Below are 25,810 nucleotides of genomic sequence, written 5' to 3' on the forward strand. Positions count from 1 at the left end.
CTATACGTTCAGGTTCAATGAGAAGCAAATCTTACCAGAATGTTGGGGCAGATCCCAGTGAACACCTGCATCTGGCAAGATCTGTGGGAATGGATGATGGCAGAGGGAACTGCAGGACATTGGGGCCTCTTTTCCTGCAAAGCAGTCTAGAACCAAGATTGGAACCCAGATGAGCCAGCAGCCACCCTCCATGTTGAATTAGTATCGGATTGTGTTTTGAAATCAAGATACTGCTTCTGGGAAGATGGCATCCTTCCCAAATCCTGAGAAGGTTCATACATCAGAGGTATGGCCCCTATCCCATAATTTCCTCTCCATCATAATGACTGGAGAGGATTAATGGGGCTCTGCAACAATTTTTCCAGCTCTAGCAGGTACCAATTGTGGGCAGTTGCCATGCCGACTGCTATAATATTGGGGAAAGCATTTAGTCCCATTGTAAGGACTGGAAAGAAAAGGAAGAGAGATGGGCGATTATGTTGTTCCATAGAGATGCAAGAGAATACATACAAGGTTTGCGTAAATCCTTGGTTTAAGAGACCAGGAATGGTGAGAAGCCATCCTTGGTTGTCAGAAAGAATCCTGTCTCATCCAGCAAGGTGATTTTTAGCCTCATATATTTAAAAGTTGGGGTTTTTTTCTGCCTTATAATCAAACCATGTTTCAAAAGCAAGAACCTGTTCCCAGTATTCCGACAGAAGTTAAACCAGTCCTTTTACATGGAGCAAAATAGCATAGAAATAACCAGCACCAGGCCTCATCCAGTCCATACAAAAGGGCACCTTGTTCATGAGGAATTTTGTTTTCTGGATTGTCAGTGAGTCTGGGTCTTTTTCAGCCTCATCAGAGAGTGTGGCAAGTGAGTTCCACAAGGGCCGTAGTTGGACAATTTGACACTTGTTCCCACCTCTTGGTAACTCAGGAGAGCAGGGGCCAGAAACTTAGACAAATCCTGGAGCAGTTCCAGGCACTTAGACTACATGGTGGTTTCAGGGCCCCCGCTTTTCCCTGTGGGGTTGGGGGCAGGAGCAGGAGAGCCTGACCCAGACCAAGGGGTGCACTGAGCCCCCAATGAGTGTCTGAGAGGCTCTTGGGACGCCACAGGCTTCCTGTAGCAGTGGCCCCTGCAGAAACTCAAACCTGTCTGTCCCACCTTCAACACCCACCAGGACAGGAAAAGCCAGAGGTTCTTCTTACTCCCAGCTATGACTTCAGGTGCCTTCCATTTGGTGGGTTTCAGTTTCAGGCATCTTCTCCACCCCATGCACTACCCCAATACCTAGGCCCCCTTTTATCTCAACAAGGCCTTCCCCATCAAAAATTACTTCCATACTTAGAGATTTCTTTCCTTTTTTCTTTACTTGCATCCAAGTGGACCCATCTTGTGTCCCAGTTCCTTAGAGCTTGTGTATCTAAGTAAGTTACTAAAATGTTCTAGAAGAATTTCACAAAGCACATGTAAAAAACTAAGTTCTGAGGAATATTAATCGCTGCTTTGTGTACACACACACACACACACACACACACACGCATTCACATACACGAAATAGGAGGAGGCTTCTACGGTGAAATACATTTGGATAATCCTGAGTAAACAGACAATTCTCTCTCTTCTGCAGAATTTCTCAGAGCCTTTGCTATGCTCTGAGTGTCTAAGAGGTGAGCACAGGACACAGATGTTTTCTCTGGGTTCTCCCAGTCTATAGTGGACAAGTCACCTGGGAAACTAACCTTTGGCCCTTGCTTCCCTTCCCTGTGTGACTAGAACAGCTTCAATTCAGACTGTGCAGGATCCCACATACCACTAGATGGCGGTGTTTCTCTGTAGCAGGTGGCCCCGCACAAGACAGAGCCAATAGCTGTTGAGACAAAGCTAGGCTTAGCGCCCGTACTCATCAGGGGCGCACAGTCCTCAGGTATCCAGTGCTGCCTGATCAATACTGACCAACCACACATGCAACATTTAGGGCATTTATGTTGTGTTTACTTGAGTCACATCATGTTCCAGGCTCTGATTTGGGTGATTTTTTTTTTTTTTTAGGTCCCAGTGTATATATATAAAAAAAGCTTCTGTAAATATAAGAAAACTCTATATATAAAACCACAAATTAATAAAACACATAAATTAGGCATACTAAAGGGAATTTCTCTTTAATATAATTTAATATATTAAATTTTATATCATTTAATATATTATATTAAAAATTAATATACTAAATTTTAATATTTAATATTCATATATTAATATTTGATTTTAAATATTAAATTATATTAACATAATATGTTGATATTTAATACTAAATATAAAAATTTAATAAATTAATTATTTTAATATATTTAATTTAATATATTAAAGTATATTTAATATATTAAAAATAAGTCATTTCAAATGAATTGGAAAAGAGAGATTAATTATTGTTACACAAGTAATTCGGTTGTTACATAGGAAGAAAATTTCAATTGCGTTTATCTTACGGATGAATTAAAGAGTGAAACATGCAAACATACACATTAAACAAATACCCAGACTCTTTGCTGCAGTCCTTCAGCTAATGACCATGTTGGCTGTTCCCGGTCCCTCATTCTGGTCATTTTCTCCTTTAGTAATTGGAACTTGTAATAGCACAGTTCTAAGATGGTTCCTAAGATTCCTGCACCTTTGTTAGGGAACCAGGAGCATAGGAGAGCCAGGGTGACACCATTTTAAAAATCAACTCCATCTTAAAACTAGCAAGGTACATTCCTTGTCAGTCACATGGTCATGTAAAATGTCTATGGCTAAGGAAGCAGCTTAGTAATGTCTGCAAAGACAAACCCTAGGACAACCAAACATTCAGATGCCCTGATATCGCATAACAATATATACTTTTAAGATGTTTAGAGTCAGGCCAGGCACGGTGGCTCATGCCTGTAATCCCAGCACTTTGGGAGGCTGAGGCAGGCAGATCACCTGAAGTCAGGAGTTTGGGACCAGCCTGGGCAACATGGTGAAACCCATCTCTACTAAAAATACGAAAATTAGCCAGGTGTGGTGGTGCATGCCTGTAATCCCAGCTACTCGGGAAGCTGAGGCAGGAGAATCGCTTGAACATGGGAGGCGGAGTTTGCAGTGAGCCGAGATCACGCCACTGCACTCCAGCCTGGGTGACAGAGTGAGACTCTATCTCAAAAAATAAAAAATATAAGATGATTAGATGATTAGAGTCATGCTTTGATGTACTAATGCACTGAAATGCGAAGGATAACTTCCTTTAGAAAACGTTTAAACCAACTACAAGAGCCAAATTCAAGGGAATTTCTTCTCTGTAGATGGTATATCATTAAACACCCCCAGAATGGGAGATCTGGGGGTGTTTAGTGTAGATGTTGGTCTTCAGATAGTTGAAGGGCTGCTAGTTTAGGGAAAGGTTTTGTTTGTTTTTACTTTGTGGCTATCGTCAGCATACTATAATAAAGATCTCTGTCCCTAGTAGAATGGTCCAGCACGGGAGCATGCCACCTTGTGGAAGAGTGAGCTGCTCACTGTGGGAAGTGTTTGCTCTGGCGGGATGGGCATCCATCAAGGATGCTGCTGAGAGGAGCCCTGGTTGTTGGGGAAGTTAGCCTTCCATGCCCTTCCATGCCCTTAGCTTTCCTTTGCTAAGGTCTTGTGAACGTGGGAAAGAAACAGTGGTCCCTTCAACTCTTTTTTTTTTTTTTTTTTTGAGATGGAGTCTAACTCTGTCACCCCAGGCTGGAGTGCAGTGGAGTGATCTTGGCTCGCTGCAGCCTCTGCCTCCCAGGTTCAAACGATTCTCCTGCCTCAGCCTCATGAGTAGCTGAGATTATAGGCATGCCCTACCACGCCTGGCTAATTTTTGTATTTTTAGTAGAGACAGGGTTTCACCACGTTGGCCAGGCTGGTCTTGAACTCCTGACCTCAGGTGATCTACCCGCCTGGACCTCCCAAAGTGCTGGGATTACAGGTGTGAACCACCACACCTGACCAACTCCTTGTAGTCTGTTGGGAATTCCAAGTTCCTCAAATGGAAAATTTGCTTTGCCTGGACTGCAGGGCTTCTGGCTTGGAGGCTGCTGTCCGCTGGGGTGTTTTTGTGGGTGTGTGTCACCAGATGGCACAAGCTTTTAGATATAAATGTAAGAAAATGAAAAAAACACATTTCAACTAATCAGTGAGGCCACTGCCACAGGAAAAAGGCAATGTAGAAAAAATTAGGTATACTGGAAATGGTAGAGAGAAGTGGGGAATAGGAAGAGATTTGTTAAAGGATACAAAATTACAGGGAGATAGGAGAAATAAGTTCTGATGTTCCACAGCACTATAGGATGACTATAGTTAACAATATTATATAGTTTCAAATAACTAGCAGGAGGACATTGACTGTTCCCAGCACAAAGAAATGATACATTTTGAGATGGGATGGATATGCTAATTACCCTGATCCGATCACTATATATGTATCAAAACATCACTATGTACCCCATAAATATGTAAAATTATTATGTGTCAATTAAATTTTTTTCAATAAAATAAAAGCAAAAAAATTAGGTATAGGGTTAGGTTAAAATATAATCATGTTGGCCAGGCGCAGTGGCTCACACCTGTAATCCCGGCACTTTGGGAGGCCCAGGTGGGTGGATCGCCTGAGGTCAGGAGGTCGAGACCAGCCTGGCCAACATGGCGAAACCCCAACTCTACTAAAAATACAAAAATTAGCCAGGCATGATGGCACCTGCCTGTAGTCCCAGCTACTCAGAAGGCTGAGGCAGGAGAATCGCTAGAACCCTGGAGGCAGAGGTTGCAGTGAGCTGAGATGCGTGCCACTGCACTCCAGCCTGGGCAACAGAGCAAGACTCTCTCTCAAAAAATAATAATAATAGTAATGTTTACAACATTTAAACCAACTACAAAGAGCCAGAAAGGGCCCAATGGTCACTTCAAGCTCTGATGATTTTGGATGTGATTATTTGTCCCTATATATATTCACTTAAATGAAGCATAGTTTGACCATTTTTTATTCAGTGGTGTTGTTTCTCGAGGGTGCCTCTGCCTTTGTTAATCACAAAATAACCAGGGGTCTGGAATCTTGCAAGGGGGGATGGGGTGGGAATGAGGGCGAGATTTTCCACTAGGGAGAGAGAAGAGGCAGCTAGCTGGCTTATCGTTCCTTCTTCACGTGCAGCCTAGAGCCAAGAAAAGTAATACTCATTGACAAGGTAAGTAACTCTCGAGCAAGGAGCTGTTTCTCTAGATTTAAAAGAAATGCAGATTGTCAGTTGAAGGTGAGGGAGCCTCAGAAGTGTCAGACAGCTGATTCTAAACATCTTCTTCGTCCACTGCCACCCCCACCTTCATTAAGCCAAGATGAGGCGGGGAGGCGGGTGGCTGGGTGCCAATCATGCTGAGGAGAGATTTCCAGTGGTTCCCCGCGGGGCTCATATTCACATCCCTAAGAGGACGTTCTGGACCCTCGGGCAGAGCTTTGTGAGAGAAACAAGGCTGGCTTCAAGTGATCTGCAACCAGAGTAATAGGGATTTGACAAGGATTGTGAAAGGCTGACTCTCCCTGTTCTCTTTCATGCTGGCACCGGGCAGAGTGTGGGAACTACTGCCTCAATAGTAAGTACAGTAAGTCCTATGAGAGACTGCGAGAGCGCTCTGGGCTGGGGCCAGGGCCTGCCAGGGCAGGCCAACCGCATGCAGGGGGACCCGGGGTGAGTGGCCTGGGAGCTGCGACATGCCTACGCGTGGCGGGAAGCCTCCCCGCCGGCCAGCCAGAGGACACTTCTCTCCTGAGCTGGGGGCTGAGCCGGCAGCTGCTGGGGGTGCCCACAGACCCCCTCGGAAGCTCATGTGCAGAGCCGATGTGTGGCAGGCACGTCCCGACCCTTGCAAGGAGTTCAGGGGAAAGATGGCTGTAGGCCATAGGCCCACGGCCACGGCCAACAGCAGCAGGGACCGGCCCTGGCTGTACCTCTCCCCGCTGGGGGGTGAGCCAAACTCCCCAGGGACTCCTTGGTTCCGTTTAGCTCCGGGAAGGCCTCCCGCGCCGCTCAGCTTGGATCTTCTCTCCTCCTTCTCCCTTCCCAGCCATGGTGTCCTGAAACGAGGGGCCCGCTGCCCCCGCTGAGAGCTTCCTTCCACCTCCTCCATTTTTGCACTGTTACCTGCCGCCCTGTCCTCCTCCTCCCTGGCATTTCTGTCTATTCCTCTGGGTCCATTCCCTCCTCTCCTTTTCCGGCGCCGCCTTCTTTCCTTTTCTGTGTCCCGTCCTTCCTTGCCCGGTGGCTGCCTTCTCTCCAGGGTGTCTTCCTTGACACTTTCTTCCCTCCTCTTCTTGGTGCAGCGTCCCTTCTTTCTCATTCATCCCACCCGTTTTCCTACTCGGCGCCTTTCCCATCCTCTTGCCATTTTGCCTCCCACTCTTTTTTCCTAATTGTTTCCCTTCCTTGTCTCCTCTTCCTCCTACCTCCCTTAGTCAGAAGGGAGTGGCTGGGGGTGCAGCCCTGAACTGTGACAAGAGCCCTTCACCTCCGGCCCTGCTAGGTCCTTGCAGCCTCAGGCCCTCTTCCAGGGCTGTGCTGCTTCACAGAACCACAGAGCCATTTCTTGGGTAGTTACCTCCAAAATTGTCTTTTAAATTTTCTGTTTCATCCTTTGCTTTTCTTGTTTTCTTTCCTCTCTTCCTTTCTTTTTTAGTTTTTATGAAAGGCTCTGGGAAGCTGCCAACATAGGGACTTGTACTTGGGGACCCATTGTCATCGGCTTTGCTGTTTCCGCTCTTTTTTTATATTTGAAGGTTAATCTGTATGATTGTTCGTAGTATCAAATAATTCTACATTTCCTCTCCAGGGTGGAGAGTCCTTCGTTCAGTGTCTTCTTTGCACCAACCATGTATTTTCGTGAAACTATAACGTGTTTTATAAACCTTCTTATTCTCCCTCATTTTGTACATTTCTTTGAATTTGAGATTTATTCTACCTTAATTTCTTTAAACCACCATTTCTGTATCTTTCCAAAGAGGAAAGAGATATTGCTGTTATTTCTCTAGCAGAAATCCCCTAACCTCATCCCCCGTTCATGACATCACACACAGCTACTTAAACTCTTCTTTTGCTACTATGTGTAAAAGGATAATTCCTCAGGAAAACAAAGTGATGAGAGTTTGGGAGGAAGAAAATGCATTTCTAAAATATTGGAAAATTGAGAGGGGGCCGGAAGCCAGAATTAAGAAGAGCCGGTCAGGTTCAAGGCCTAGTGCTGTCTTAACTACGTGATCTCAGGCAAATCCTCCATGCTTTCTACTCCTCAGTTTCTTCTTCTGTAAAATGAGAATAACCAACCCTTCCCTTCCCCCATACTACCTGCGACTTCCTGAGATTGTAGTGAAGATCTTGTGAAATAGACCAGGCACAGTGGCTCATGCCTATAATCCCAGCACTTTAGGAGGCCGAGGCGGGTGGATCACCTAAGGTCAGGAGTTCGAGACCAACCTGGCCAACGTGGTGAAACCCGTCTCTACTAAAAATAAAAAAATTAGCGGGGCTTGGTGGTGGGTGCCTGTAATCCCAGCTACTTGAGAGGCTGACGCAGGAGGATTGCTTGAACTCAGGAGGTGGAAGTTGCAGTGAGCCAAGATCGTGCCATTGCAGTCTAGCCTGGGCAACAAGAGCGAAACTTCGTTTCGAAAAAAAAAGATCCTGTGAAATACACTGGAAAGTGATTGGAAATGCAGGAGTCCAAGCCTCATTCATAGTGCTTTAGCGTCTCTCGAAGTCCTAGCTTAAAAGGTTCTGCAGCAAATTAGCTTTCAAGAATCCTAGTGGGCCTGATTTAGGGATTTGTTTTCTCTGCCTCCCTAGGAGAACATCTGGGGTTATCCCCAGCTGGTCCCCACATGGCCCAAGACCCGCTCTTTGGCTTCCAAGAATAATTGGGAACAGTTCAAGTTTCAGCACATTGTGAGGCCTTCTCAGCAGCGCTGAGGCCAGTGGCAGGGATAAGACTTCCCCAGGAGGGAAAAATGGGGGAGAAGCCAACCCCAAGCCATGGGGCCTGGCAATTGTGAACCTGGCCAAATATGCGTGCAGCCGAAGGGAAGGGGCTGATGAATTGTTAAACATCCTATTTCCAGGGGCTGGGTGTTTTCCTGCCATGTGTGTGACTGCAGGGGTCAAGAGAGCCACATACTATGTAACCTTCTTTTTCTGTTCTGTCCCAGCGATCATAGAAGCCATTGAGATCCCGCAGTTTATCGGCCGCAGTTACCTGACGTATGACAACCCAGATATCTTGAAGAGGTAATAAGCTTCAACAGGCACCTTCCTCAGCTTTCTGGGGGTAAATTTCTCTATATCTTTCTCAGGGCTTTTTCTTGTATTTCATGCCAGAAGCTAATTCTCAAAGAAGACCATTCGGCCATGGCCTCAGGGGAAAAACACACATAACATGAAATAAACATAGAAACTAGAGCAAAATAAAACAAAAAACAAACTAAACTTGAGAAATTGACCTTTCAAATAACCTGTTACAAACAATCCAGTATCTTTCTGGTCAAAGGGCCTGGAGAGAGAAACATGACTGGTCCCAGAGTTTCCAGTGTTCAGGCTTTGAGAAGCAGTGAGAATGTGATGTTCCTGAAGCCTGAGTGATGATTATGATTCTGTGAGCAGGGCAGTTCCGTGCTGTGCTGTGGCCAGAGTGTGCAGCTCTGACCTGGGCCAGCAGCGGAAGGACAGACAGATCCAAGCTCGTTCCCTGCTGGGTCCATACCTACCCTGCGTCTTCATCAGCAAAGGTCTCTTGTCCTCTTCAAGCTCTGGCCAGTTCAGTGAGAGGCTTCTCAGCTCTCTTCATGTGGGTACAGGGAAATGCCCAAGTCACAACCATGGCATCTCACCCCTGGTGGCAGAAGTCCCAGTCCTGGCCTGGAGTCCTCGCTCTTGGTTTGGAATAGCCTTTGACATGGCAAAATCCTCAACTCGGTCAAGCTTGTCTTTGGCACTTTCAGTTTGCCCCTTATCTCTTTCTTTCCCTTCCCCCAGTTCTTTGTGGTTTTTAGTGTGCTATTCCCCTTTGTGCTCCCCACACAATCATTCTGGGATTTTCCTTCCCCTTCAGATCGACTGCATCTTAACACACAAGGGCAAATCTTTAAGCGAAAGGCTTCCAGTTCTTAGGGTGGAGTTTGGTGGCTTTTCAGGGAACAAAAGGTGGTTGGGAGGAATTCTCCTAGGGCATTGGATGTCCCTGGTAATGCCCAACACACACCAGGCAGACACTGCTTCACTTCTCTAATCCCAAGTTGTATTTATCTGTGTTGTCTTGGCATGGGGACTTAGGTAAAATGGATTCCCAGCCAAGAGAGACCGTCCTCTTTCTTCAGCCCTTTCTCTCCAAAGATGGAAGGTCATTCAGTCCCTAGAAAGCAGTGACAGGGTGAAAGGGGCCCAAGCCTTCAGTCTCTGGGGGTTAGTGAGAGCAGGAGACATAAGGCCCAAAACCACAGCTACCTTGAGTGCCATAGTGTGTGTGTATGTGTGTGTACACGTGTGTGTGTGTGTGTATGTATATGAAAGTACAAATGCATGTATGTGAGGCTGCAGGTAAAAGTCAAGTTCAAGGTCTATTTCAGTCAGATATCTTTGGTGCCAAGTAACAGAAAGCTCAGCTTAAAATGCCTTACCCATGAGGGATATTTTCTATTTCATATCACAAGGAGTCCAGACTTACACTGGATCTTGGATTGATTAATTAAGAGAAGCAGCTGTACCCTCAAAGATTCCAATCTCATCCCTATTTCTTGCTTGTTGTCCTCAGCGTCTTCTCCAGAGGCCACTCCCCAGCTGCCCATAAGCTGCACATAAGATGACTCTGACTACATCCAGTGGAAGTCAAAAAGATTTTTTTCTCATATGACTCTTTTTAAAAGAGAAGGAATTCTTCCCAGAATTGTATCTCATTGGACAAAAGGGATACAATTGTGTCTCTTCTGTGCTGCCACTTACCTGCCCCTAAACCAATCACTGGCAAGAGAAATGGGAACCTCTTGATTGGCTTGTAACCAATCAATATACCCAAGGCAATGGGAGAGGGAAGGAACCTGAGCGAAAGTCTGGGCAAAGCAGGTCTCTAGGGAACAGGTCAGTGCCAGATTGTGCTGCACCTGGCCTGGGGGACCTCGCTCCTCCCTCACCGCTCTCAGGCCCTGCATGGGGAATGCAAACTTGGTCTCTTCCTGACCTGACGAGCTCAGGCTCTGGGAAGCCTAGACAATAGTTCCCTCCACTGTTCACAATTGAGGACACTCTGCAGACCCAGACCCAGGTGTGTGGGACAGACAGAAGGGTGGCTCAAGTGACTACAGAATGGACAAAGAAACTTTTCCAATGACATGCTAGTAGCAATATTAAATTATGTTTCCTCCTATCTCACCCTTGATTCAAGGACCTCAGCCTTCCTCTTTTCCCTGTGCAAGATGAAACACTGATCACATTAATAAGAATGAATTTCTGAACTAGTCTATTCCCAGGCATTGCTAAGAGCATGTCAGCCTGTGAACCTATTCCCAGACGTGGCTGTAGAGCATGGAGCCGGCCTAGCCTGAGCACCCCTCCTTTCCTCGAAGCTTCCTGTTCTTCTCCACCCTGGCTCTGCCTCAACACCACTCCAGACCATTCACTATCAGGCCATGTTCCTTGTCTGAGACGCCATCACTTGGGTATTTTCCCTGTCTAGACCTTGTCCCCAAGGACAGTCACCAGCCAGAGCTGGCCATCCACAGCCGCGGTCCTAGCCCAGAGTGGCTGCCAATTTGAGCCTCTTGGTAATTAGGAAACACACTTTCTGTTGGGGAATGGGGCCCCTGAGTAGTAAAACAGGAAAGAGAAAAGAATGAGGTGTGTATGGGGGTGCAGCCTAAGCTGTGACATTGGCCATAGTCTTGCTAATCTGTCACTGAGCAAATGCTGTCTGGTGGGGTTCACAGTGCTTGGGGAGGGAGACTGCTGCCGAGTGAGCAGTCCAGACCTTTAGACCCGTGGTGCGACTCGTGGTGATGAAGTAAGTGTCAGAAAGTGCCAGACTATCCTTACATCTGGTTCCTCAGGGCTGGCAGACAAATCTGGAATTACTCGGAAACAGATGTTGGTGGTTGATTTGGTGGATTTGTTTGTGTATTTCCTCCAGGGTGTCAGGATCAAGATCAAATGTGTTCATGAGGTTTAAGACAACTGCCAAGGATGGCCTTTTGCTGTGGAGGGGAGACAGCCACATGAGACCCAACAGCGACTTCATTTCCTTGGGCCTTCGGGAGGGAGCCCTCGTGTTCAGGTAACCTCCTCTCCATCTGCCTTCAGCAGCACCTTGCGATTTTCTCAGACATTGCAGATCACGCCAAACAGAGTGATTCAGAAGGGAGCCAGAGCACAGTCTGCTGGAATTGGCTGAAGTCTGAAGCTTCAAGGCTTATTGGAAGCTCCTGGTCTTTCTTTCCAACATTCATCTTACAGAGCAGCAGTCAGCAAACTATGGCCTGCAGGCCAAATCTGACCCACCACTCTTTTTTGTAAATAAAGTCTTGCTGGGGCCGGGCGCAGTGGCTCACGCCTGTAATCCTAGCACTTTGGGAGGCTGAGGCGGGCAGATCATTTAAGATCAGGAGTTTGAGACCAGCCTGAGCAACATGGAGAAACCCCGTCTCTACTAAAAAATACAAAAATTAGCCAGGTGTGGTGGCAGGCACCTGTAATCTTACCTCTGCCTCCCTAGTAGCTGGGATTACAGCACGTGCCACCATGTCTGGCTCATTTTTGTATTTTTTGTACAGACGGGGTTGTAAGAGAATCACTTGAACCCAGGAGGCAGAGGTTGCAATGAGCCGAGATTGCGCCACTGCACTCCGGCCTGGGCAACAAGAGCAAGACCCTGTCTCAAAAAAAAAAAAAAAAAAAAAAAAAGTCCTGTTGGAATACTGCGGTACTCTTTTTCTTTTTTTTTTTTTTTTGAGATGGAGTCTTGCTCTGTCACCCAGGCTGGAGTACAGTGGCGTGATCTCAGCTCACTGCAACATCTGCCTCATAGGTTCAAGCCATTTTCCTGCCTTCCCCTGAGCTTCCAAGGGGCAGGGCCTGTCTCGTGTAATATCAAAACACTTCTCTAGAGATTGTCATGGCACATCCTCACACGAGGTTAGACATCGCTCATCTAGATAGTGGCTTTCCAAGTGTGGTCTCCAGACCAGCAGCCTCAGCATCACCTGGGAACTTGTTAGAAATCCACATTCTCAGGCCCCACCCTGATCTACTGAACCAGAAACACTCTAGGGGTGGGGTCCAGCAATCTGTGTGGTAACCGTTTCCCCAGACGATTCTGATACCCTCAAAGCTTTGAGTTCCATGGGGGAACTCAACAACTATGAAGTATGTTGGCCAGGCTGCTCTCCAACCCTGACCTCAGGTGATCTACCCGCCTCGGCCTCCCAAAGTGCTGGGATTACAGGTATGAATCACTGTGCCTGGCTTGTACTCTTTCATTTATATATAGTCTATGGCCATGTTCATGCCACAATGGCACACTTGAGTAGCTTCAATAGGAACTGCATGGCAGAGCCTTAGGAATTAACCGTCTAGCCCTGTGAGGAACAATTCTGTGCCCTTGTTCTCGTGTGTTACTGCTGCATGCTCCCTACTCATGAAATAGGAAGGGGCAGAAAGAGGACTTGGATACTGCCAAGCAGGAAGGCCAAGCATGAAAGCGAGTACTCAGCCTAAGACTCAGCAGCTCAGGAAGGTCTAAAACCCTAAGCTCCAGGAGCCCTGACTTTAAATTCTGACTCTGCTCCCTGTTAGCTGTGTAGCTGTGGGAAGGAGAATCCCTGCTTTCAAGTCTCCTGCTGCCAGAGGAACAAAACACAGATTCATGTCTCAGTAGATCCATCCAACATGAAAGTTTTGTAAATACTTCTTGGGTGTTACTGATAAGGCAGTGCCAGAAGTTCTTCCCTCTTTTAAGTGAATTTAGACTGTTTCTAAATTTGTCAAATGCGTAGCTATGAAGTAGTTAAAGAATTACCTGAATGATTTCTCCCCACTCTTCTTACCAGATTGGGTGAAAGCTGAGTTTCCAAGGGGCAGGACCTGCCTGTCTCGTGTAATATCGAAACACTTCTCTAGAGATTGTCATGGCACATCCTCACACGAGGTTAGACATTGCTCATCTAGACAGTGGCTTTCCAAGTGTGGTCTCCAGACCAGCGGCCTCAACATCACCTGGGAATTTGTTAGAAATCCACATTCTCAGGCCCCACCTTGATCTACTGAACCAGAAACACTCTAGGGGTGGGGTCCAGCAATCTGTGTGGTAACCATTTCCCCAGACAATTCTGATACCCTCAAAGCTTTGAGTTCCATGGGGGAACTCATTTCTTGGACTTCTACTTCTTAATTCACCCTTGATGACTAAATGATATGAAAGTAATTGAATTGAAATAGACAAAGGAGGGATCATTAAACAATGGAGAAGTTGAAGACTTAATTCTGGGGCTTCTGCTGGTCCTGTGCTAAGATTACTGACAGCCCAAGTAGGATAACAGAAATCTTTCTGTTTGAATAAAAGGCATTTTGAGAGGAAATGTCACTTGTCCAATGTCATGCTATTCCCTAAATAGCAGAGCATGCTAAGTGACTCAGTCTTATGATTGTTTGGGGACTTTGGAGAGTCGTATGTAGTTGAGGTTGGATGCTGGCAGGTGAGAGGCAGCTTCTCACCATCTCCACCTTCCTGTCCTCCATAGCCTCCCACCCATTGCTGGCCCAGAGGTTGAACACAGAGCTCTTCACACCCTATTTCAGGCTGGCTGCCTTGAAGCCACTTTCTTGTGGTTTTCCTGTGGTTAACCTCATCAAGGCCTCAAGTGCTTGATTGTGCCCAGAAAAGAGAACTGAAACAGTAGCTCGGCTGTGGGTGGGATGGTCCAACTTCCCCCTAAACTGCCAGCTGAGCCTATTCACCACCCATTCTACCCCAGCAGGGAAACAGCTCCCACCAGCTCCCATGCCCGGCCCTAGAGAGCCCCCTCCCCTCTCCCACCTGCTTAGGATCCTTCAAACAACTCTACTTTATCCTGAACACACTTCTTGTTACCATTTCTTTCTCAGGATTCTGAAAATTGGCCCTCTGTTTTTCTTCTAATCCTGGAGTTCTGATTGTGATCTGTGTAAGACACACTGCTGAACCCAGGCCGAGGCCGACTTCTGTGCCTGCTCTGGTCCTGGAGCCGCCCCATCGCTGCCGCTCTGTTCTTCCTCCATCTGGGCTGTTATCCCACCGCATCAATGTCCCCGATGCTGATGTAGGGAAGCGTCCCAGTGGGCTGGGGACAGAGAGGAATTCCATTGTAGGCCAGTGGTTTGAAGATGTCAGCGGTGTGCTGGGCACCGGGGTCTGATTAGAAACAAGCACCCGGGTGTTTCCAGGACCCATGCCCTGAGAAACGGGGTCTGAAGTGGCTTTGGAATCACACATGCCTGATCCCCCATGTGGGCTCATGCAAGTTACCTAAATCTCAGCCTCTGTCCCCTCCTTGCAAAACGACAGGGTTCGCTGTAAAGATTAAATGAATGAATTCATGTAAGGGGTTCAGTGCAGGGTCTGGTGTAGCTAATTAATGATAATGATAAGAAGAATTATGATCCTTGCTCAAGCATTTTCTGAGTCTTAGAAGCCTTTACCTCAGAGAGAGAACATGTAGTTATTATTAAAATGTAGTTCTTATTTTTATTATTGTTATTGTTATTTTTAATAAGTCACGGGCTGTGCCCCCGAGGAGCACAGATCTGTGCAGTCTGGAGAGTGAATCATTCTACAGAGCAGACAAATCGTTCTTGAGGTTTCAGTGTTTGATCCAGGCTCAAAGCAGATGGAAGAGGAATCCTAAGATAATAAAATATAGTCTCAACTTTCATGACTTTCTTCACCTAAAAGCTGGTTCTTTGGCTAATTTAGTGCTCAAAGCCTTTCTGCCAGAGAATAGGAAAAAACAATGGGATTCTAAAAATGTATATATGTATATATATTCACAGTTTTGGTGCAAGATTTAGCAGAAAAAATAAGGAAATCAAAGTGCTCAGCAAAAATGGGTGTGTTCTTCTGTTTTCTGTTTTCTGTTTTGTTTCATTTTGTTTTGTGATTGTATGTGGGGCATGAAACCTACCACTGGCGGGGTTTGTGAACATTGCTTGGCCGTTCACAGTGAACATTGACCGCTTAGTTTCACCTCATCACATCTTCATGCAACGAAGAGGGGGAAGAGACTTGACATTAGCAAAGTGCCTTGTGCTACAATTTAAAGGGGACATGATTAAAAGTGCCACCACAGGAAAGCAGGAAGGTGGCCAAGTAGTTTCCAAAAGGCCTCACCTGAAGGTATTTCCGGGTGGCCCACCTTGGTGCTCTGGCTCACAGCCTCTAGTGCATACCAAAGCTGAGCGGCTCAGAATAACCCATCATGGCAGCCAGGTTCCCAAGACATGGGTAGAGAAGTTAGACATACATTCTTATATCTGTTTGTTTCTACATTTTTAAACTGAGGCATACCTTCCCTGCCATGAGCACCTGTTCAGTGTAGAGCTTGATACGCTTAGAATATGTAAACACTGAATCACTATCACCCAGAACAAGATATAGAACATGTCCACCACCCAAAAATGTTCCCTCGTTCTTCTCCCAGTGAAGGTAACCACTATTCTTGGTCATATATGATTATATACACGAGGGAGCTTTTTCAGGGTGAGTATCAGCATGTTGGGGGAAGCGCAAAGTTCTTTGGAGGGTCTGAAATCAGATGGAATTGGGGGGTTGGGGAATCAGGCCATGGAGAAGCCAACTGAGTTGCCCCCTCCCACAGTGATGGCTGGATTCCTGTCTGCCAGATTCACAGTTGACTCACTAGAGCACATTCTGGCCTTGGCCTGAACAGGAGAGTTGTCGGGTTGGAGAGCAGAAGGAAGCGCACCCTTTGTCTAGATGGGCTCTTAGACAACTGAAAAGGTTTTCATTCACTGCACCACAATCATGTTCCAATCCAGCCTCCCTTCACTTACACAGCCAGGTCACCCTGATTCTGAGATCTGGGTGTTCCGGACTGCTTTGGTTATAGATTGACAGCTTGTTGGCTTACTTTCACACATGGCTAGTCTTCCAGGGGAGGTGTGACATATTCAAGCCTTGGTGGCAACTTTCTCCTTCCTACCAGTCCCTTGGGGTGCATTGTCAACCCCGTATCCAAGCTGCACTAAGTGCTGCCTCTGTTTGGAGTGGTGGGATTATTCATTTGGCTCCTACGATGTGCAGCACTTCCTACATATGTCATGTTACTTAGCATTCCCTAGGATCCTTCAGGGAAGGGATTATTATCCCCATCTGACAGATGAGAACATGAAGCAAGTTGCCCAAGTTCACAGAGCTGTTAACTAGCGAGTCTGGGGATCAAGGCAGGTCTGTTGAATCTGAGTGTCTGTGCTCTTTCTATCATCCCACACTGCCTCTCAGAACAGCCATAGATAGTAATTCAGCTAAGTTTCTGCCCACCAGCAACTCGCCCTACTTCCTATTCATTCAAGAAGTATTTAGGCACCAAATCATGAAATCTCAAAATTCCACCACCAGGCTGCTTTATACAAGGAGATACTTGATGTGGGAAAATTCATTAGAAAACAGTGGACTTTTCAGGGTCAGAGTGGCAGCTTTGTCCCAGGGGTTTGTCAAGTCACCCCAAGTCCTATTCTTGGTTAAATGTCAATGGGCTGTGTGAGTTCTTTGAGCCTCCATTATTAAAGGAATGACCTATGGTGCTTTCTCTGGAGAAAGCCAAGCACTTTCTATTCTTGCTGTTTTCTCAGAATGAGTACATGCGAGTGCTTGGTAACTCATCCAGCTTTTCTCTCGGCATCCCTCTCTCTTGGGCAATGAGGTGAAGGAGAGATATGTCCTCTTACAAAATGAGGAGGGAGTCATCCCAGGTGGAACATACTTCCCTTCAAAAGCTTGATGGCCTAGGCTTTATTATATTATCCAGGGAAAGTCTGGGCAGTTGGCCCAGTGCCCGGGCTAGAGTAGTCACTCACTAAATATTTGTGGAATTAAATTTAATTAGAATAATTGAATGAACACTGGATTAAGGGGGATATTTCTCTCTGGTAACAACATGTTCATGTTTTCTGAAACCCTTACGGTATCGGGGTATCTGGGAACTGAAATAGAAAATAGGAAGCCACTAGAGAAACCTGATAGCAGAGTGAAATGGGATAAGGGCAGAGGATACACCAAGTTCAAGTTCTACATTCGGTTTGTGATTTTAGGCAAATTCCCTTAATCTCTCTGGGGCTCACCCTACTCTGCAATGTTCAGTTTAAAAAAAAAAAAAGTGAAAACAGATGTATTCATTTCTTAGGGCCCTGATAATAAATGACCACAAATTAGGTGGCTTGAAACAATAGAAGTGGGCTCGCTCGCAGTTCTGAAGGCTAGAAATCCACCATGCAGTGTGAGGGTTGGCTTCTTCTGGAGGGTCTCAGGGAGAATCGGCTCCATGCCTGTCCCCCAGGTTCTGGTGGTGGCTGGCAGCCCTTGGCATTCCTTGGCTTGGAGATACCCCGTTCCAGTCCCTGTCTCCATCTTCCCATGGCATTGCCTGTCTCTGTGTGTCTCTGGCTCCATGTTAAAGTCTCTTCTCATAAAGATACCAGTCCTATTGGATCCATGGTTGCCCTAATCCAGTACGACTTCATCCTAACTAATGAATCTGCAAAGACCCTATTTTCAAATAAGGTCACATTCTGAGGCTCTGGGTGGACATGAATTTGGTGGGTGGAGTGGGGGCAGACCATCATCGTAACACAGTATAAAACACTATACATGATAAAGCCATTCTTGTTATTCCTGATACTCTAGTACTGATGTTGCCTTACATGAGGGCATTAAAAAACAATCTTGATAACATTATGCTAAGTGAAGTAAGCCAGCCACAGTCACAAAAAAGACAAATACTCTATGATGCCACTCATATGAGGTATGTAGAAGAATCAAATCCATAGAGTCAGAAAGTAGAAGGCTGGTTGTCAGGGGCTGGGGGGAGGGAAGAATGAGGGGGTATTATTTAATGCAATGCTTTTGTTTTGTAAGATGAGTTTTGGAGATTGCCAGCCCAACAATATGAATATGTACTTAATGCTACAGCACTGTATGCTTAAAAATGGTTATGATGGCCATGGTTATATTATGTATATTTTACCATAATTTAAAAGTCTGATAATTTTTAATTTGATGAACCAGCCTGGAAACCCAGCAACTTTTATAACACTCTGGTTTTCTGTTAAGGAAACTGCACTCTGAGTTGCAAAGAACTTTTGCCCTGAGAATCGTCTGTGAACCATGTCTGCTTATGCCCCAGTGTTTTATTCTGTTCTCTGTCTTCTTCTTCTCCAACGCCTTAGCTATAACCTGGGCAGTGGTGTGGCATCCATCATGGTGAATGGCTCCTTCAACGATGGTCGGTGGCACCGAGTTAAGGCTGTTAGGTGAGTCCCTCCCACAGCATAAGGCAGACCCAGAGCTGAGCAGTGGTGGGATGTGGTGTCCAGTTCCCTTGTAGTCCCACTGTCCTGTTGCCCAACTTTGCCTGGCATCCTATTACCCCTGATCCAGGGCATTAAGGGAATTTTCTACCATCTCCCACTGTGCCCTACACTGACACTAACAGGCCAGGGAAACTGAACCCCAAACCTTCATTAAGCAGTAACCTTCTGGAGAAGAAACCTTTTGATGGCTGAACTGGAAGAGCCTTGAGAGTTCAGGGTATGTGGACTTTAAAGAATGTTTGGGCCGGGCATGGTGGCTCACACCTGGAATCCCAGCACTTGGGGAGGCCGAGGTGGGTGGATCGCCTGAGCTCAGGAGTTTGAAACCAGCATGAGTTACATGGCGAAACCCCTTCTCTACAAAAAATACAAAAATTGGCTGGGTGTGGTGGCACACGCCTATAATCCCAACTACTTGGGAGGCTAAGCCTGGGAGGTGGAGGTAGCAGGATCATGCCATTGCACTCCAGCTTGGGTGACAGAGTGAGACCCCATCTCAAAACAAACAAACAAACAAAAGACTGTCAAATCTCATTGTACAGGCAATCCTCCCCCATCCCTCCAGCTTTTGTTTGTTTGTTTTGTTTTGTTTTGCTTTGTTTTGTTTTGTTTTGTTTTGTTTTGTTTTGAGACAGGGTCTCACTCTGTCACCTAGGCTGGAGTACAGTGGTGTCATCATGGCTCAGTGCAGCCTCGCTTGACCTCCCAGGCTCAGGCAGTCCTCCCACCGCAGCCTCTTGAGTAGCTGGGACCACAGGTGTACACCATCTGCCTTGCTATGTTGCCAGGGCTGGTCTCAACCTCCTGGCCTCAAGTGATTCTCCCGCCTTGGCCTCCCAAAGTGTTGGGATTACAGGCATGAGCCACTGCACCCAGCCACTTTTTTTTTTTAACATTACCTAAACCTTAGAAGCTGACTGTATTTCACCCAGCCCCAATTACATATCTCCCCCATCACAGAGGTAATCACCACCCTGACTTCTGATTAACTTTGGATGAATCATTCCTTTGCTCTTCTTTATATAATAGTTTTACTATTAATACCTTTGTCCATATTTCTAACAACATATTTTCAGAAATGAAATAGCAGACTGAAACTTAGAAATGTCAATCTCGCAAGTTAGATGAAGGTCCCAGGAGAAGATAAGCTGAAATGAGGGTCTGGTTGGGGTTCCCTGAGAATTTATCATAACCCTTTCTGGGGAAGCCAGTGGGTAAAGTCATGAGTGAGGCCTGGGAAACATGGCGCCCACCATGGCTACTTTCCTACTCAGCTCCCATATAGGCTGCAATGGGGAGAGCCTTGCTTGCTGGGCTCCCAACCCCTGGCTGCTGGGCCTGCTTTTGAAACCCTAGAGGAAATGGGGATACAGAGGCAGATCTGTGCCTCTCAGCTTCCCAGATGGTCTAGAAAGCCCTGGAGACAGAGGGTGATTTTGATGAAGTCCCAACTCTTCCTGAAAAAAGAAATGTTTTCCCATCATGAATATCCACATGCTTGGATTTCAAATAGTTTCTAGACTACAAGTTAAAAAATCAGAGTCCGTCCTAACTCCAAAATACTCCAAACTCTATGGCTTCTAACTTCTTCATTTCTCTCTCTTACCCATCGTTAAAGGGGCTTGGCCAGAGACATCCAAAGGAATATGAAATGCTTGAGCTCTTTACCTCTAACCAATCCCTACAAATCCCCACCCTGGGAACATCAGGGAATGACACCCTTCTCCCAGTTTCCTTGGGTGGAGATCATTGGTAGAATACTCACACATTGTGGAATAATTTTTAAACTTTCCCAGTTGTTGTTGGGGTTTGATTATGTATATCAAGATACACACTGGTGAGGATACCAGGCACTTCCTAGACATCTAAGGAAACTGATGTTGAATGGTCTTCCCCTGGACTATACAGCTGTTTGTGGAAAAAGCCAAGATTAGAATCCCAGCTCAAAGCCCTTTCCATGCCACCCCGTGATGAAACCCACCCAAAGCTAGGATTTCAGATGTTTGGGAGGGATAAGGCAGTGGAATGTTGTACAGGAAGAATTTCACATGTCAGAATGTCAAGCTGGGCACCATGCAGATGGCTCAGCAGACTTGGCTTTTCCTGTTGGCATCATGGATACCTCTCCTGGTGGGTCTTAGGTTGCAATGAGGGCTGAACAGAAGGAGTTGAGCCCAGGAACTGGATGAATGGGAGGATTCCAGCAGATACTGTGAGTTGTGAGCAGACAGGCCTAGAAGGGAAGAGTTCTCAGGGGTCAAGGCCATGGATATCAATTATGGCAAGAAGGATTGGGCGGATACCTTAATTCTCTGTAGCAGGCTCCAGGGTTAGAGATAGGAGTGTCCATGAAAAGGAGATTGCCCAGGGGGCCTTGCTTTGGACAGTGTCTTGCTCTGGGGAATCCTGGTCTTGCAGGCATTAATCCCAGCAGAAAAGAGGAAATAAATTCCAGTTTATTAAACATCTCCAGGTGCCAGGTACTTTTCATACTTTGTCTCAGTTAATATTCACAGCAACTTAGGTTTTATAATCTTCATTTTATGGATAAAAATGATAATGATATTCATAACAATAACAACACACTCCTCTACCAGTCTTTATAGAGCAAGATATGTATCAGGTATCATGCCCTGTGCTTTGTATGCATAACATCTGATCTCCACAATAATCTTGGGAGATGGGCATAGCTATTCCCATCTTAGGTGAGGACGCTGAAGCACCACAGATTCACTTGTTCATTCATCATCTGGGATGAGCCTTATATTATTCCAGACACGGGAGATACCTCATTGAAGAAAATTAACATCCTTGCCTTGATGGTCTTGCATTCTAATGGGAAGCAACAGACAATAAGTAGTAAACATGATAAAGAAGCATGTTATTATGCTAGAAGGTGATACCACATTTTTTCAAATCTAAGATGCCATTGATTATAAGGTATATCTTCATTTTAGATATAAAAAATGAAAAAGTCTTAGACTTTATGAACTAGAGTAAGTAGAAAAAAATGGAATATTTTAGAGTAATTTTTTTTTTAAAAGGCAGGGCAAGCAAGGCAAGCTGTTGCGGGTTCTGCCTGTCACAGCATTCAGATACGGGATTCTAAGAAAGCACTTCCCAAATGGGAAGTTTGTGGTCTCAAAGATGGGGACAGAACAAGAGAAAGTTCTCTAAAACTCTAGAAGAGTTACTATCAAGAAGTGAAGCCTGAATGAGTCCACCCCCTAGTGCTATAGAAGCAAATGTATTTGCTTGAAAAAGGCTCATGGGGCTGGATAGGTTTGAAAAATAGCTTTGAAAACTACAAAGCCCTTGCCACCAATGAACACCTCCCTTTTCCTGTCTTCAGAGTCACTTTAGGGCTCTGTGGGTCCCTTAGAAACTTCTGAGCCAGTCTTCTCATAGAACGATCTTATACCTACAAAAATTGCTTCATTGGCTTCTCTCATTGTACTTAGAATCCCAGCTCCCCATGGCTTCCCATGCCTCGCCACAGGCTCTCCTCCCCTGGGCTTCACCTGAAATTTCTTCCCTGGCCCGCTGTCACCTTCAGGATAAATTCTCAACTCCTTACAAACGGTTGACCGTTTGCTTGGGGCCCCACCTTTTCCAGCCCCAGTGTTCTGTGAGTTCCATCTGTGCTAACCCCTGCTTTCTCCCTTTGCTGTTGTTGCTTTCTCTGTTTGCATAACCGTCTCCTTCACTTGACTTACCTATCCAGCCTACAAGACTCATTTTGGACAGAATCTCCTCTGAGCAGCTTTCTCTGACCATCTCTCTAATAACTGTCCTCTCTCTAGTCTAAGTTAGGCGCTGCTCCTCTGGTGTAATTCCACAGCACCCTTGCGGTCTTCGCCGTGGAGTGCTGGCACTGTGTTGTCATTCACAGTTTGACTTTTTGTCTTCCTCAGTAGACCACAGGCTCCTGAGGGCCACACATTTGCTTTTTGCTTTGATTTCTGCAGCCCCATCATTTAGCACAGTACCTGGCACATAGTGGGTCCTTTAATACATTTGTATTGAAATGAATGAATGATTGAATGAACTCCAAAAATGCCGGGCTTTTTGTTCTTTTTTGTTTTGGTGTTTTGCAGGGATGGCCAGTCAGGAAAGATAACCGTGGATGACTATGGAGCCAGAACAGGCAAATCCCCAGGCATGATGCGGCAGCTTAACATCAATGGAGCTCTGTATGTGGGTAAGTGACCGACCCTCGACCAAAGCACAGTTAGGCCAGTGCTTTTCTTGTTAGTCTTCCATTTGCTGTGCCGAGGCCGTGCACTTTGCTGGATCAAGTACCTGTAAATCAGGAAGCCCTCCAGATATTCCATTCTTTCATTTTCTGAACTGCTGACTCATGGCTGAGGGGGCAGGAAGGGCTCCCTTCGATGCTTTTATGCTTTGGACAGATCCACCAGGAAAACCAGGCTTTTCTTGTTTATAGAACAGGAACCTGCTAAATATAGCTCCATGAATTCTCTCTGACAAAACAGGACCTGTCTTTCTTTCCCCCTTGCAGAATAGAATGACTAGTATTTCTGTAAATGGCTTATTATAATTAATTCACTAGTGCAGACACATAAAAATGAAAAGCTATTTTTATCTATATGATATTTTCTATTGAAAGCATTCGACATCAGTGCATTTGTTTTGGTTTAAGATGACATCACTTCTAGCTACACACTGCATTCTGTTGACATTATACCACACTTCAAAATTTACTAGACACTATTTGGTCTCAAGGTGGTCAGTTGGGCCAGAAATCACACATGAGGAATGAATTTATAGCTTTTGATTGTGTACAAACTGATCCAAGTCAATCTGTTCCTTCAAGGATAATTATAAAATAGAGAGAGATGAGGTACCGAGCAGCTCAAGGGGCCCACAGCCCTCACGTGTTCTGTGAATCAAGGGATGCCTTGGTCAGCAGCCATTCAAGTGCCCCAAACTGGAACCCCGACCTTGCCCTGCTGACACCTGCCCTTTGGCTCACCTCGTCTCCCTCTTGCTTCCTGGCAGGTGGAATGAAGGAAATTGCTCTGCACACTAACAGGCAATATATGAGAGGGCTCGTGGGCTGTATCTCTCACTTCACCCTGTCCACCGATTACCACATTTCCCTCGTGGAAGATGCCGTGGATGGGAAAAACATCAACACTTGTGGAGCCAAGTAACACCAGCTGGCCTTGCCCAAGGGACAGAGCCTTCTATTCTGAGAATCCCAGGGGCCCTCAGACCCTGCCTGATGCTATACGCAGAGGCCCAGGGACCAGGTGTGTTTCCTCTCACCAAGGAGAAAGTACACACTGATGAGAAACTGAGAACCAAGACAGGCATCCCTGGGTGGCCTTTCCTGCTGACATTCTGCGAGCTGACCCAGCAGAATTCTCTGTGTAGGAAGCATCGGACTTTGTCCATTGAATATGTAGCGGCTGCCAGAGATCACACATCAATGCAAATTCCAGAGCCTGTCTGCTATAGCTCAATGACTGTGTTGTGATTCATAGTACATTAAAAAGAGAGAGAGAGAGGAAGAAACCCGCAGGGCAGTATTAAAATACTTCTCTCCTTCCCTGACTCATGACACTCTTCCTGACAGCAGAACGACTGTGTGACCTTGAACTTCACATTTCCCACCTTGGCCCGTGGATTGTTCGGATTAACCCCTTCCACTCCTCACTGGCTGGCTCACTGTGTTCTGACTAGTCCGTGAAAATGAAGATGGAAGGAGACCAAACACAGAATCATAATCATAATGTGGCCCCCTTCCCCAGAGCTTACCTCGAATGTGAAATCCCTACTTTTTATAATGCAGAGTTAAGGAGCTGAGCCCCCATGATTTTGTAGCCGTACTTTTGTATGTGTATATTTTTATAGCTGCAGACTGTCCACACAGTATACTTTTGGAAGTTTGGGTGGATGACCCTGAATTCTTGCACACCTTTCCTAAAAATTTCTCCCAAAAGAGACTTGTTTGGGCCGTTTGTGGTGTCAGTGGAATGGATAGGTAACTCGGGTGGGCAACTTGGGGAGCTGACCATTCTCTTTTGGTAAATGTTGATGGCTCAAGGGGATGAATATGAAGCTTTCCAAGATAAGCAGATTAAAAGGAACATGTGTTACTGAGGTAGGTCACTGTCATTTTTGTTTTAAGAGGTGGGGAATATCTATAGTAAACTTGAATAAAGGGGACAAAGCTAGAACTTATTCATTCATTCACTTATGGAGGTGTTACTGATTTTGCAGAGGTCAGGTCCATACTAATGGACACTAATACAATCAGTGTTCCTAAGGCTGTGCAGGGGTGGGGGGACATGCTGTCAGGATGGTCTGAGCATCTGGGTGAGAACCAGAGAAACAAGACTTCTTCCTTCTGTACCATGAGCTGTGCCCCTTTGCTATGCATGCACATGACCCCAGAGACAGCTGGTTCACTGGCAGATCCCCATGACGGACTTACTAAGGGAAAGGTGAGATGAACACTGCCCCCAAACATGGGGGGAAATATGATCTAACTTATGCAAGAGCCTATAATTAGTCCCAGTCTTGACTCTGCTTTTGTTTGTGCAGCATTCATTCAGCAAAGACTTTTGGGGTTTGTGCAAGGCACAGTTTTAAGCACATAATGTAATTCTAAAAGATGAATAAACTAGAGAGGTTCATTTTGTGCCCCAATCTCCTGTCTTTGGGAAGCTTTGATGGCCAGGATCCTTTCTCCCAGAGGAATCATGGTAATCATCATCATCATCATCATCATCCACTCCTAGACACATAATCTTATATGAGTGCAATCTGGAGAAAGGCCACATCGTAGAAAGTGGGTCCTCCACCTCCCAGACACCCTTGCCTCAACACCTCTTCCTTTGATACTGTTGGGGCTAGTGCTTCCCAAGATGTCATGGAGTTGCTTTTACAGCCCATTTTGATGGATTCCCTCCAGCCATACATATCATTGTGATATTAGCAAAGTATTCAGCTGAATTGAAGCTAGAAGGGCTGTTGCTGATGAGTTGTTGTTCCATGAAAGTGTTATCCAGAGAAAAATGCAATGACCCAGGGATGCAGGCCTGGGAGTAGAACCAGCTGCCTCTGGGTGGGAAGCAGATGAGGCTAAGGGGAGAAGAGTGACGTGATAACAGGGTCAGGGGAGTAGGGATCTGACAGGTGAGAG

The 25,810-nt window shown here is 45.9% G+C and overlaps 1 protein-coding gene across 5 annotated transcripts in view; it reads left to right on the plus strand.

The window, feature by feature from the left end:
• Nucleotides 1-24,760, plus strand: part of EGFLAM (EGF like, fibronectin type III and laminin G domains) — a 199,900-nt gene extending 175,140 nt beyond the window's left edge. For 2 of the 5 annotated variants that reach the window (XM_030814000.1, XM_003274361.4), the window contains 5 exons: nucleotides 8,223-8,301; nucleotides 11,189-11,332; nucleotides 18,493-18,576; nucleotides 22,734-22,837; nucleotides 23,659-24,371. In XM_030814000.1, coding sequence (XP_030669860.1) covers nucleotides 8,223-8,301; nucleotides 11,189-11,332; nucleotides 18,493-18,576; nucleotides 22,734-22,837; nucleotides 23,659-23,813 — 566 coding nt within the window. In that variant the 3' untranslated portion in view covers nucleotides 23,814-24,371. Of the gene's footprint in view, nucleotides 1-5,596; nucleotides 5,621-8,222; nucleotides 8,302-11,188; nucleotides 11,333-18,492; nucleotides 18,577-22,733; nucleotides 22,838-23,658 lie in introns of all 5 variants that reach the window. The other 3 variants (XM_030813998.1, XM_030813999.1, XM_003274359.3) reach the window with 3 other exon arrangements.
• The last annotated feature ends 1,050 nt before the right edge of the window (nucleotides 24,761-25,810 follow it).

This window comes from Nomascus leucogenys, chromosome 6 (genome assembly GCF_006542625.1).
Source record: "Nomascus leucogenys isolate Asia chromosome 6, Asia_NLE_v1, whole genome shotgun sequence".
In the NCBI taxonomy this organism is placed as follows: Eukaryota; Metazoa; Chordata; class Mammalia; order Primates; family Hylobatidae; genus Nomascus; species Nomascus leucogenys.